General features: G+C 50.3%; 1 protein-coding gene across 1 annotated transcript; it reads left to right on the top strand.

Annotated features, from left to right (window-relative positions):
* Positions 1–4,920: 4,920 nt before the first annotated feature.
* On the top strand, positions 4,921–8,234 carry LOC117003376 (sulfate transporter-like). Its single transcript, XM_033073278.1, has 2 exons — positions 4,921–5,922; positions 6,576–8,234. Exons 1-2 carry the CDS (start codon positions 5,350–5,352, stop codon positions 8,127–8,129), a joined length of 2,127 nt encoding a protein of 708 aa, XP_032929169.1. The 5' UTR covers positions 4,921–5,349; the 3' UTR covers positions 8,130–8,234.
* The last annotated feature ends 5,869 nt before the right edge of the window (positions 8,235–14,103 follow it).

Here is a 14,103-nt window from a genome sequence, read left to right on the forward strand (position 1 = left end):
CTGGCCCAGCATGGCTCAGCTTTTACCTGAGGATCCCTTTTACCTCAGGGGACCTCCGTGCACAGGCTGCAATTTCTGTGTTGGTGCCAACAGAGTGGAAGGAGGGCTGGGTTTGGGGAATGCCTGCAGGGGTTTGTTCCTGAAAAGCAGAGAACAAGCATTGCCTCCAGCAGAACCGGTCTGCTGCACAGCTGAGATCACCAGCTGCACTTCCACCTGAGCTGCTTTAGGCTCTGCCTTACCTGGGATTAACTAATCCTTGCATTCATGCTTGGTGGGACCCCCCAGCCCCATCCCCTGGCTCTGGGGGCTGCTTGGGAAAGGTGTCCCAGGGCTCCAGCCCGTTCAGAGCCCTCCCACACGAATTTCTGAGCACTTGGTTACAGCTCTTGCAGCCCTTCCTCGTGATGAAGCTTCACCACCCAAAGCTGTTGACTCCCACCACACCCTGTGACAGCATCCCAATGTTTGGGTGGTGAGAAAAAGCTGCTTCAAATCTGATGGAAGAGCCAATCCTGCCCCATGGCAGGAGATTAATGAGATATTAGACACTTTCCACTGTCCCAGGGTGCTCCAAGCCCTGTCCAGCCTGGCTTTGGGCACTTCCAGGGGTGGGGCAGCTTTTTCTGGGCACCTTGTACCAGATCCTCGCTCCCAAACGATGCCAAAGGGCCTGGGCTGGGTGCCAGATCGATATGAAATAGAAACGTCTTGCATTCATCTGGAATCAATTTAATCTGTTTGCAGAGCCTTTACAGCCCTTGCAGTGATTACCTGGATAATCTGGAAAAGGGTCACAAGCACTGGGAATGTGTCATGCAGGGAAACACGTGGGGACAGCAACCAGGGGCAGAAAAAGCTGCTGAGGGATTTTTTTTTTTCATCCTTGTTGCATAAAGACAGAATGCTCCCAAAAACCTCCACAGCTGATGTGCTTGGCTCTTTTTTTTTTCCATTTTCCAGGAGTGAAAATGCTCTTTACTGTTGTTTATTTGTAGTTCTGGTCCCTCTCAGTCCCCAGGGCAGTGACACTTTTGGCCTCTCAGTGTTTGTGTTATCTCTGCCCTGCTGGAGCCTCTGAACGTTAAACTGCCCTGCCAGAGAACAGGGGGCTGCAAAAAGTTCTGGGGATGTGTTTATCTCTTGCAGAAATGTAAATAATTCCTTTCCAGGAAACAACTGGAGAGGTTCTGTTCAGCTTTTTTGTCCTCAGCTGTTTCTGTTGGGCTTTGCCATCTCAGCAGTGACACCAGTCCTGGCCTTGGCTCCTTTTCCTTGTTTTCCCCTTAAAAAAGATGATTTTTGCTGTAAATACATTTCAAGTGAAGCTGAACCATCCAAAAATACTGTCAGACCCCCCCTGAAGGTAAGGAAAAGCATCTCTCTTAACCTGGCACCTTTACCTGGCTCACCTCTTTTTTTTTTTTTAAATAAAAATTGTGATCTGAGTCATGGGGAGCACTGGGTGCAGCCAGGTCCTAAACCATGACCTGAGGGACTTCCAGAAGCCAAATAATCACAAATTTATTTAAAACCTTAAAGCAAATCAGCCCCTTTGTGAAGTTCAATCTCTTCCAAGGAGGTGCCAACTTGTAATGTAAAACAAAACTCAGCAGCACAAACTTCAACTTGCTGCATTTACAAAAAGCCTGGAAAAGTGTTCCAAAAAAATGATTTTTAAGGTAAAAATGCCACTCCTGCTTTTCCTTGTACCTTGGCACTGCTCTGGGGGTTACCTGGGTGCCAGGAATAAAATCTTTGGGGTTTCATGCTCTGGGAAGCAGAGGGGCTGTGTCAGGGCAGGCAGGTTCTGTCTCCACCTGCATTGTCCAAAACCATCTGTGCAGCCCAGGATGGGCTGAGCATGCAGCGAGTTTATAGTGGCAATAAAGGACAAGCCTTGAAGATGCTTTTGGAAACAAACTTGTTCCAGCTGTGCTGACCTTGCATGGGGAAGGCAGCACAGCCCTGGGTGGCTCAAGGTCACCTCAAGGGTTTTTTGGGGTTTTTTTGGTGTTTTTTTTTTCTTTGTGGTTTTTTTTTTTTTTTTGGTGTTTTTTTGTTTTGTTTGGGTTTTTTTTTTGTTTTTGTTTGTTTGTTTGTTTGTTTTTTGTTTTTGTGGGTTTTTTTCCCCACAGCAAATTTTTATAATTTGAAAACTTTGGTGACATTTTTATTATGTTTTCTGCCCTTGCCTCACCTCATCCAGAAAAAGGAATTCCAGAGATGTCCAAAGTGTTCTTACAGCCCCTCATGGGCTGGCCTCTCCTCAGTGCCCACAGCCAGAATTTCCAGCACAGAGAATCAAACTGGAGGGGAAAAAAGAACTGCAAAAAGCATGGAATATTTTAAACTATGGAAGGTATTTAAATATATATTTATTATCTGAGTATACAGGAGCAACTGGGGCTTTGAGCATAAGAAAAAGGAGAAAAAATTTCTAGGGGAGCATGGAAGGAAAGGCTTGGAGGCAGAACCTCAGAGAGGGGGAAGAGCAGGGCTCTGTCAGGGCATAAAGGAAATCTTAACTAATAAAAGAGCTCCAGAATATATAAATGATGTAATCTGGGAGGAAAAGCAGCAGCAGGCTGGAGGCTGAAGTTCTTCAAATCCTCCCACAGGTGGAAAAAGTGCTTCACCTCATTTTTGTGGTGGACAGGGCAGAGATCCAGGGCTGGATGTTCCTAAATGAGATCAAACCCAAAGATGGGCTGTGCCCAGCTGGGTTTCATCCCAGGGAACAATCAGACAAAATTCCAGCCTGGCCAGCTCTCCAGTTCCTCACTCATCACTTCTTCAGTGAATATCAAGATGAAGGATTCATAGAGAAAATGGAAATTTGGGTCACTTGCTGGGGAAGAAGATGGAAAAAGGAAATGAGGGAGTAGAGAGCACAGCATCCAGGCCAAGGCACAGAGTGAGCTGTAACTGGGAACAAAGTGTCTGAAAGGATCATCTGTTCAGGACAGGAGAATGAGGAGGCCAGGGAAGGACAGAGTTTTACTGAGAGCAGGGGAGGGGAAAAGGGAGCTCTCAGTGGTGCACCTGAAAATACATCAGCTGTGGAGGAATGGCAGAGAAAAAAAAAGAATTGATATAAATAGATAAAAACATTGAGCAGCTGCCTCCCCACCATGTGCTCTCATTTTCTCCTGCTGCCAGAGAACACTGATGTTTCTTCTTTATTTACTCCTGATTACTGAGAGCCAGACTTGCCCTGATGGGATAAATGGAGCTCAGGATGTTGATTTTCCCCCTTCTCTTCCCTCAGGGTGTCTCCCCAGCCTCTCCATCCAAACCCTGTGGAAATTCCAGCTCTCCATCCCCACTCCAGCTCTCTGAATGCTGTGCAGCATTTTCTCTGCAAGAAAAGCCAAGGTGCCTGTGTGGAATTCATCCAGCTGCACAGGGCATGGCCCATCCAGCAAAATCTGGACTGGGTGAATGGAAACGAGCTGGGAAAGAAGGAGGCAGAGCAAGGGGAGTGGGAGTGTGTGCTGGTGGAGGTTGTTGGCACAGCTCACAAGGGCACAGCAGTTCCAGCTGGTATTTATGAGCCTGCTCTTTCCACTCAGGGTGATGAACAATCCTTTTTTTGCTGGCTGCTGCTGCAATTGCTCACCTTTACCTACCAAATAACAGCACCCTGCCCTTTCCCCAGCTGTGTTCCAGCACAGCAAAGCCCCTTGTGAAGTGTGCTGGTCTCTAAAAGGCTCTGCACAGCTGGGCAGATTTGACACCTCCAAAGTTGTGCTGTCTCCCTGGAATAACCCTGGAAAATCCTCCTCAGCTTTGCTCTCTGCTTTACAGAAAAACGGCCAGGAAAGCACAGGCATTCTGCAACGAGCTTTGCTTCTTGGTTTTTGGCACTAAAGCTGGTCCAGGATAGATGAAAACCTGAGCAGAGGAGCCCAGCAGGACCTGAGCTCATTCAATTTAGGGAGGGGCAGAGCAGGGAGGTTCCTTCCCATCCTTCCCCTTGTTTAGCAAACACTTCTCCAGACCCGAGCAATCCTCTTATCTGGCACTTTCTCTAAGGCCCTTCAATCATTCTTGGTGTCCAGGACAAGTTGTCAGCCCAAATACCCTCTCAGAACGGTGTTTGTTTCCCAAACACTGCCCTGCTTGGTGGCTGCACCGAGATAAAAGAGACAAGGTGAGCTCAGGAGCTCAGATCCCAGGGCAGGTGGCACTTGGGGCAGCTCTGTCCCCAGGGCAGGAGCTCCAGGTGCTGAGGAAACACCCAGCTGCAGCCAGAGGTAAGAATTGCTGATGTGTGCAGGGGAAAATGGGATTTCTCCTCATCCCAGCTCGGTTCCAAACCACCCAGCCACTCTGGGTGTCCCCTCAGTTTTCCTCTCTGTTATTCAGGTCTCACAAAAGGTGTTTTGTTGCAGCTGCACTTTGACTGAAAAAATCTTGGAGTAGCTCTGGAAGGTGTCCCTGGTTAACCGGCCTGGAAAAGCAGGATGGTTTCATTCTGCACATCTGCTTGATGCAAGCCACTAAGGCAATTCAAAATCATGTCATGTTGAAGGAAAAATTAATTTTCAAATTATCTCCCTTACCCACATCTTGATTCCTAAAGTATCCCTTGGAATATCTTGATGATTCAAAAATAAATTTTTGCTTAAGTAGCAGGGTCTTGATGGCAGAGTTCCTGAAGGAGTTTTAATTTCTGTGAAAAATCAGTGACATTTCACTGAAATTCAGTGAAGTTCCTGTTTCAGAACAAGAGTGATGTGGAAGGAGCACGGGGGGGGGCTCTGTAGCTCTGCCCCTGATTTGGGGGTTGTGTTAATCAGGTTCATAAGTGACAGCAAACAAATCAAAATGCTTTTGTTTCATTTATTTCCCTTTATTTCTTTATTTATCTACCCATGTCACAAGCCCTGGGGCTAAGCAAAGCCCCTTGTGCTCATGCCTGCAGCCCCTCAATAGAAATTTCTGATTTCTTCTTGCAGAAAAACCCATCTTTATGGCACAGCTCATGTTTTTACAGGGATATCAGAAGGCCCTGTGTTAAATCAAATTTGCTAACACTGACACTCATTTTATTGGTCAGTAAATGGCCAGGGTGTATTTCTATTGAATCTCTATTTTTTGTTAGTTCCCATATTTTCTTCATGGATTCTCATGGGACAGATTTTTTGTTGTTACACGTGCAACCTATTTTTCTTTACAAGGATAGATTTTGTGCAAACTGATTGTCATTCCTCTGATTCTTTCTCATGGGAACTTACAGGCTAGCTGTTAATTCAGCAGAGCAAAATGATTTTATAAGATCTTTTAAAAATAAGATTTCTGCTTATATGCAGCACTCACGCCTGCCTTAGCCCCCCTGGGGACATGGAGGACACATCCAACAAAGCCACCCTCAGGCCACAGGAGATTCCTGACACTTTTATCAGCTTGGAGGAACATGAACCCACGGGTTTCAGCAGCAAGGAGTTCATCCTGGAGAAAGCCAGAGCTGCCTGCACCCCGGGGAGCCTGAGCTCGTCCCTGCGCCGGCTGCTCCCAGTGCTGGACTGGCTGCCCCAGTACAGCCCCAGGACCCAGCTGCTGGGGGACGTGATCTCAGGGCTCCTGGTGGGCATCGTGGCCATCCCCCAGTCCATCTCCTACTCCCTGCTGGCCAACCAGGACCCCATCTACGGCATCTACACCAACTTCTTCTGCAACATCATCTACGCGGCGGCGGCCACGTCGCGCCACGCCAGCGTGGGCTCCTTCGGGGTGCTGTGCCTCATGGTGGGGCAGTCGGTGACACGCCACCTGCAGCTGGCAGGCTATGGGGACAGCAGTGCTGCCCTCGGGGACAACTCCAGCTCCCCCAGCAATGGGACAGAGGGCTGTGACAGGAGCTGCTACGCCATCACCGTGGCGCTCTCCCTGAGCTTCCTGGTCGGTCTTTACCAGGTACAGATCGTCACTCTTGTGCTGTTTCCTGCTGGGAATTTCTCTGAGTTTGGGATGTCTGAGTGTTGGTTCAGACTGGAGAGTCCTGAGAGATGTTTCTAGACCCTGACACCCTCGAGTGGTTGTGAATGCAGTGATTTTAAAAGTGCAAACACAGCTGGACGGGGGTTGGTTTCCCCCATGGGAGAGCCAGGTCCTGGGATGTGTCTGAAACATCCTCAGGATGAGACACAGCGAGAGGGGAGAAGGATCTGGGAATCACCTTCCCAGCACCTCAACCTGGGCAGCTTAGAGCAGTTTGGGGCTGGCCAGGACCACCCTCGAGGACCCTGCAGTGTCCCCACTGAGCAATTCCAGACACCTAAAATTCAGAGCATCACAACTGAGTGGTACCCAGGGCTGCTCTGATGGGAGGCAGCAGCAGGGCCCTCGTAGGGCTTTTTGTGTGCCATCCCCAGCCACGGAGCACTGTTAAAGGTGGGTCTCTCTAGTTTTCCTAGCCCAGATTAACTCCTGAAAGACAAATTCCTCTCATGGAATGCTCAGCACAGAGTAGCCAGAGCTGCTGAAGTGGCAGCAAAGGGACATGAATTGCCAGCCACCCCCAGCAGCCCTTCTCACCCTGCTAAAGCTGTGGCTGCTTTGCTTTTCAGATCCTGCTGGGGGTTTTACAGATGGGCTTCGTGGCTGTCTACCTGTCAGAGCCTCTCCTGAGTGGCTTCGTGACCGGCTCCAGCCTCACCATCATCACCTCCCAGATGAAATATCTGCTGGGGCTGAAAACCCCTCGCCGCGACGGGGTGGGCTCCTTCGTGCTCACCTGGGTGGACATTTTCAGCTCCATCCACAACACCAACATCTGCGACCTGCTCACCAGCCTGGTGGCTCTGGCTGTCATCGTGCCCGTCAAGGAGCTCAACGAGCGCTACAAGGCGAGGATGAAGGCGCCCTTCCCCATCGAGCTGCTGGTGGTCATCGTGGCCACCGTCATCTCCCACTACTTTGACTTCGAGCGGCGCTACCATTCTGCCGTGTGTGGGGACATCCCCACCGGCTTCAGGACGCCCACGGTGCCGGACACCAGCCTGTTTCCCAGCCTGGCACTGGATGCCGTGCCCATCGCCGTGATTGGCTTTGCCATGACCGTGTCCCTGGCGGAAATCTTTGGCAAGAAGCACGGCTACGCCGTCAGCGCCAACCAGGAGATGATCGCCATCGGCTTGTGCAACCTCATCCCTTCCTTCTTCTACTGCTTTGCCAGCTCTGCCGCCCTGACCAAGACTCTGCTGAAGGAGTCCACGGGCAGCCAGACGCAGCTGTCGGGGCTGGTCACCTCCCTGGTGCTGCTGCTGGTGCTGCTGTGGATCGCCCCGCTCTTCTACTCGCTGCAGACCTCCATCCTGGGCGTGGTCACCATCGTCAACCTGCGCGGCGGCCTGAGGAAGTTCCGCGACACGCCCGCCATGTGGCGGCTCAGCAGGCTGGACGCCGTGGTGTGGTGGGTCACCATGCTGTGCTCCACGCTGGTCACCACCGAGATCGGGCTCCTGGTGGGCGTTTGCTTCGCCCTGCTCTGCGTCATCCTGCGCACGCAGAGACCCCGGGCCACGCTGCTGGGCCGGGTCAGCCACAGGGAGGTCTACGAGGACCAGGCCGCCTACAAACAGCTCAGCAGCGTCGCCAACGTCAAAATTTTCCGCTTTGAGTGCTCGCTGTACTATGCTAACAAGGATTATTTCAAGGCTGTGCTGTACCAGAAAACGGGGCTCAATCCTGTCCTGCACAGGACGCACACGAGCACAGACAGGGGCTCTCGGGGTGCTGGGTTTGGCTGCCTCAAACAGGCCAGAAGGGCTGGGAAGGTTCCAGAAGGTGCCTGTGCCCCCTCCCCAGACATGCACACCCTGATCCTGGACTGTGGGGCCATGCAGTTCATCGACACGGCGGGGCTCTCCGTGCTGAAGGAGACACACCACGACTACCAGGAGCTCGGTGTCCAGGTGCTCCTGGCCAACTGCAACCCCTCCATCCGCCAGCGGCTCCGGGAGGGCGGCTGGGCTGGCCAGGCAGGCACCGGGGCCCCGCTCGCCTTCCACTGCATCCACGATGCCGTGCGGTTCGCTGAGCGCCAGCACCAGGGGGAAGGCAAGGACAGACAGGCTGCTCCCCCGGAGCTCGACGGCACGAACTGCCAGCAGTCTCTGTAGCCCGATGTGCCAGGAAAGGTTTCCAACGGGGATGGGGTCGGGAGCAGGTTCGGTGTTTGCGCTGTCAGAACGCAGGAGGGGCTGGGATGCTCTGCCAGGGGCTGGGATGGGACAGGAGGGTGGGGAAGAGATTTGGGGAAGGATTTGGAGAGGGGTTCGGGGAGGGCTGAGCACCGGAGGATGCTCGAGATGGGGCAAGAGGTTTGGGGAAGGGATTTGGGAAGGGATTTGGGAAGGGATTTGGGGAGGGGTTTGGGGAAGGGGTTTGGGGAGGGCTGAGCACCACAGGATGCTCGGGATGGGGCAGGAGAGTGGGGAAGGGATTTGGGGAGGGGTTTGGGGAGGGATTTTGGGAAGGGGTTTGGGGAAGGGATTTAGGGAGCGCTGAGCACCGCAGGATGCTCGGGATGGGGCAGGAGGGGGATTTGGGGAGGGCTGAGCACCGCAGGATCTCGGGATGGGGCAGGAGAGTGGGGAAGGGATTTGGGAAGGGGTTTGGGGAGGGGATTTGGGGAGGGCTGAGCACCGCAGGATGCTCGGGATGGGGCAGGAGGGGGATTTGGGGAGGGCTGAGCACCGCAGATTCTCGGGATGGGGATTTTTGGGAAGCGGCGGGAGCTGCGCTGCCCCGCGTGGCCGCTGGGGGGCGCAAGGGAGCCGCGCGTGGGGCCGGGAATTGCCGGGAATTCGGGAAAGGGACCCCAAAAATCATCCCAGGAACCCCAAAACTCATCCCAGGGACCCCAAAAATCATCCCAGGAACCCCAAAACTCATCCCATTCACCCCTGCCATGGACGGGGACCCCAAAACTCATCCTATGGACCTTGCCAGGACAGGAACCCCTAAACTCATCCCATTGACCCTGCCAGGACAGGGACAGTGAGCATCATCCCATTCCCACCCCCAAAAGAAATCCTGCTGGAGGGAATTGTGGCTTGGAAACGCAGGGACAAGAGACTGCTGTAAATAAAGTGTGTGGAAAAGAAATCCTGTGGCTGTGCTCAGGAAAAACTGCCTTTTTGTGCTTTAAAGATGATTTTTGTGCTTTAAAGATGATTTCAAATGGGTTTTAAATGAATTTAGACTGTGTGCCAGGCTGCCTGCAGTCCTTGGGGCAAGGGGGGCTGAACTACCCAAATTTCTCCCTGCAGGGAGGGGTGGATATTTGTGCTCCAGGTGTGGGTGGGATGCTGCTCCCAGGATCTTCCCAAGGATCCTCTCAGGCCATCCCAGCACGAGGAAACTGCCCAGGGAGTTCCATCAGCCCCACAACAGAGAGGAATGGGGCATTCAGGGAGTAAAAAACTCTTCTTACCTGACCACCCTTCCCTTTTTGAACAGCATTTCTTTACCAGACTGTTTATGGAGAAAATTAAACTGTTTTAGTTCGACTTCAGAATCATTTACAGTCTCAGAAGGATCATAAAGGCACAGCAGGAAATAAATCCAGTGCTGGAAATTCCTGGTGCCATCCAGAGCAGGGACCCTGCAGCCCTGCAGTGGGACATGGATCCTCAGCTCCAGCATCCCCAAATCAAACATCCCAGGGTTGCTCCTGTCCCCACACCCTGCCAAGGAGAAATGCTGTTTTTATATCACTGTCAAGGGCTCCTGGTGAGGATACCAGCCTGACCCCCCCTGTTTGCCAATATTCCAGCTGGGAATTGGCCCCAGGACCTGGCACTCCCTGGGCTCCAGCTCCACCTGCACTGGAGCAGCTCTGCTCATCTGCTGCCCTCGGCATTTCTTAAAAATCCTGCAGTTTTGGTTTCATGTTTCACACTTCTGGGGTTTTCAGGTGGGTACCTGAGCTCCTGGGAACCACAACAGCTCATGGAGGTGGCTGGTGCATCTTTAAAATAAAAAAAAATTCACAACCCACATGGTTATAGAAAAAGAGCCACACAAAAGGTGATTTTTAAGTGTAAAAAAAAGCCAAAAGCTGCACCCCAGGATCCCTCCAGGAGCTTCCCCAGGGGCTCAGGAAAGGCCAGGCAGCTGAAAGCAAATGTTATCCCCCTGGCAAGCAGCTCCCTTCTCCTCCTCCTCCCTGTGCCCCCTGCCTGGCTGTGGCTCCAGAAATACCCCAGCAGTGTGATAAAGAGAGGATTTGCTGCTGAGCCTTTGTCAGCCACAGTCAGAGCTGACTGTGCAACTGTTAATTATGGCTCAGCAGCAGCTGGACAGGTTGAAATCCCTTTGATGCTTTGAAATGTTCCCCCTGGGGAAGCTGGAGGAGTAAAGGTTGTGGCTGGTGCTGATTGCTTCCCCTCTGCAGAGCTTTGGAGACACTGATTGCTGCAGGAAGCGTTCCTGGAAAAAAAAAAAAAAAGAAAAAAGAAAAAATAGAGAAAAAAAACCACCCCTGTGATGGCAAGAAGTTGTTTCTGCAGCTCCCTAACTGCTCTAAAGCAATTAAAGTGCTGCAGGATGGGCTCATCCACACTTCCCCAGCAGGCAGAACTGAGCTGGACAGAGAGAGCAGAGAGCTGCAGGGGTGGCACTGGAATTTCTGGGATTAAAGTCAGGGTTAGGGACAGTTCCTGCACCTCTGGAGGTGCCCTGGTGGCAGAGCAGCCAGCAGAGAGTGGCTTGGGAGGAGCTGCAGAGGGACACAAAAGGAGGAAGGGCAGGAGGAGATGATCTGAGGAGGGAAATTGCTCTGGGTAAAATTCTTGCAGTAAAATTCCCAGCAGCACAGGGGTGTCTGTGATCTCCAAAGCACAGGAGGCAGCCCAGGGACTGGGAAATCTCCCTGGAATTGCTGCTTTGCCACTGAGCTTTGTCCCCTTTTCAACCTGGATGGATGAAATTGGTCCCACTCTGTGTCTGTCTGAAAACATACAAAAAAACATTTAGTTATTTTAATATTTTTAAAATAGCTTTTTCCTAATTTACTTGGGAGAGGAGACTTTCCTTTTTTAGTTTAGGGGCAGGACATGGACATGGCACAGCCCAGGGCTCTGCTCTGCCCCCCTGGTTAATTAATGCTCATTTTGGTGTCCTCAGAGAGGCTGAGGCACTTGTTGGCAATAATAATAATAAATACATTCATTGGCAAGATTAAAAATATGGGGGGTTTTGTGCCATGATTTATTAAAAATCCTGCAGTTTGGTTTCATGTTTCACACTTCTAAGATTTACCTGAATTCTTGGGAAGCACAACAGCTCATGGAGATGGCTGGAGCATCTTTAAAATAAAATAAAAAAATATATAACCCACATAGTTAGAGAACAAGAGCTACAGAAAAGGTGCTTTTTAAAGGCTGAGAAAAGAGCACAACAAGAAGAAAAAGTCTCTTTTGTTTTCTTTCCTTGGTGGCTGGGGAGTGTTCCAGCAGGTACAATTGTGGTTTCTATAAAAAGATGAAAAGTATTGTGAAATACCTGCCAAGCCTGGCAGGCACTGGATAACACATCCCAAAGTTCACCAAAGCAAAGCAGAAATTAAAAAAATAAATGCTGGCATCTCCAAGTGGTTTCCATTCCAGACCATCCTCACCGAGGAATCTGTGTTTTCTACGTTACATTAATTTATTCTATTTAAAGAAAAGGGCCTTTAATCGGATTTTTTATCTTTTCCAAGTATTTCCTGTAAAAGTGACAGCTGGCACTGGGTGTCCCTGCTCTGCTTGGGGCCAGGAGCACGCAGGGATGGGGCAGCTCTGCTTTATCCCAAAATAACAAAACCCCAAAGGCAGCCAGGGCAGGGCAGAGCTGGTGGTGACCCGAGTGTCACTGCCACAGGATGGCACCATTGTCCCCACCTGAGCACTTTGCACCACAAACACCCAGTTCTTTCTCCTTTTAAAATTTCTTTTTCTTTTTTTTTTTTTTTAATCACTTTTGGTTTATTGGGTTTTTTGTTTGGTTGGTTGGTTTGGTTTGTTTTTGGGTTTTTTGGTTTTTTGGTTTTGTTGTTTTTTTTTTTTTAATTTGGTTTTTTTGGTGGTTTTTTTTTTTTTTTTTTTTTGTTTGTGGCCCCAGAGAGGAAGCCCAGCAGCTGCTGCTGAATAGTGAAAAGTGATTTCCTCTTGCTGAGCCCTCCCCACCCCGTGCCCAGCCCATCCTCCTGTGCCCCTTCAGCCTGAAATATCTGCTCTGGCTGGGAAGCTGCAGAATTCCCTTCCCTTCAGGGCTTTGTGCATGTTACTATGAATTTTGCCCAAATCAGGGTGGAAACTGCAGAAAGAAGGTGTGAAAATGGCTGAGGGTTAATGTGGCACAAGAGGTGAGTTAAATTTGGATGGGGAACTCCTGGTGTTTGTTTCCTGAAAGGGAAACACTGAATTGTCAGGGTAAAAACTGAATTTATTCTGCATTTATTGGATCCAGGGCTGGTGTTAAAGTCAGTAAGCCAAAAATCTCCCTGAATTTTTCAGCCCCACAGGTTGGGCTGTGCAAATCCCCCAGAGAGTGGAAAAGCTCTGTGTCCATCTTATCAAAGCCTGGCCTAAACTCATGGGTAGCACAACAATAAAATCCATTGCCATTTTCCCAATTCCTGCATGTAAAGCCATGGGCAGCTCTGCTTTAACTCCTGTCCTGCAGATCCCTGGAAACACAAAAGGAATGGGAGCAAACTCCACCCTGGGGCTTGGCAGGAAGGGTTTGCCAAGCACCTGCAGCTCTGAATAAAGAATTCTCCTTTTCCATTTGGAAGGTTTTTAATAGGGGATTAAGGATCAGAAATGATGTTGCCTCACCAAGCAGGTAAAAAGGACTTGGGGAAATTTGGGTTTTGGGTATCACAGAAGCCCCAGCCAGCCCAGGGAACTCAGAGGGCAGAGCCTGAGGTTTGCAGCAGGGAGCAGAGGGTGCCCAGGGGCAGGGAGGGAAGGGAGAAGTGTCTGAGCAGCTTTATTTTGGTTTGTGGTTAATCCTGGGGCTGCTCACCAGTGGAATCAGCGATGTGCTGCCATGGAAACAGCTGCAGGGTTTGCAGCCATCTCCAGGGAGCAATCCCTGGCCTGTTTGGGGAAAATCATCCCAAATCATCCCCAGTTATCCCAAATTATCCTCGTGGTGCTGGGTGGCTGAGGGAAGCCACGCTCAGGACTTTGTCACAGCCAGGGAGGGGACACTGAAATGGCAGCACACAGAACTGGGGGTGTCCTGTGTGGACAAGAGCTGCTGTGCAAAACCAGGGAGAGGCTGCAAGGGTTAACCTGGCAGCAAACATCTCACTGAGCCCAGCAAAGGGGAGAAAAAATACTGGGCTTTAATCTACTTTGTCTCCAGAAATATTCCATTAAAAGGGGGGAAATTAATTCATGTGGGCATCCTGAGAGCAGAAAAAAAGAGGTAAAATTAATCCTATCAATAATCCATGATGAATGATTCACTCAGCTCTGTTATTCACAGCCACATTCAGTTATCTGCAGTTATTCACATAGAATTACACTGACATGGAATCACACAGAGCCTGATGGAAATGTGGGATTGCACTGACAAGGAATCACAAACAGCCTGATGGAAATGTGGGATTACACTGACATGGAAATGTGGGATTATACTCCCATGGAATCACACACAGCCCCATGGAAATGTGGGATTACACTGACAAGGAATCACAAACAGCCTGATGGAAATGTGGGATTACACTGACATAGAAATGTGGGATCATACTCCCATGGAATCACACACAGCCCCATGGAAATGTGGGTTAAAACCAGTTAAAAGAAAATGGAAAGTTCTGTCACATTTCTGTGGCATACAGAGAGATTGAGATGGCTCAGAGGAATTCTCCCAGGAAAAGTCCCATCCTTAAATTTCTGAGGGATTATTTAGGAGTTTCCAGCCATTGTAAATGTGGGATTTGCCTCCAGCTCTGACTCTCCAGATGATGCTGACATGGCTGACCCTTGCTTTGATTCCACTTTTGGTCCTGAGATAACAAATACCTGCAAGGATCACTCTGAGAAGATCTTTCAATGCCTGTGAAATCATTCTGTGCCCCTCCAATGAAAGCTG

Source organism: Catharus ustulatus, chromosome 15 (genome assembly GCF_009819885.2).
Source record: "Catharus ustulatus isolate bCatUst1 chromosome 15, bCatUst1.pri.v2, whole genome shotgun sequence".
Taxonomy (NCBI): Eukaryota; Metazoa; Chordata; class Aves; order Passeriformes; family Turdidae; genus Catharus; species Catharus ustulatus.

Coding starts and splice junctions, on each gene's coding strand:
- LOC117003376 (XM_033073278.1), top strand. CDS start 5,350: ATGGAGGACACATCCAACAAAGCCACCCTCAGGCCACAGGAGATTCCT. Junction 5,923..6,575: donor TCCTGGTCGGTCTTTACCAG/GTACAGATCGTC, acceptor TTTGCTTTTCAG/ATCCTGCTGGGGGTTTTACA.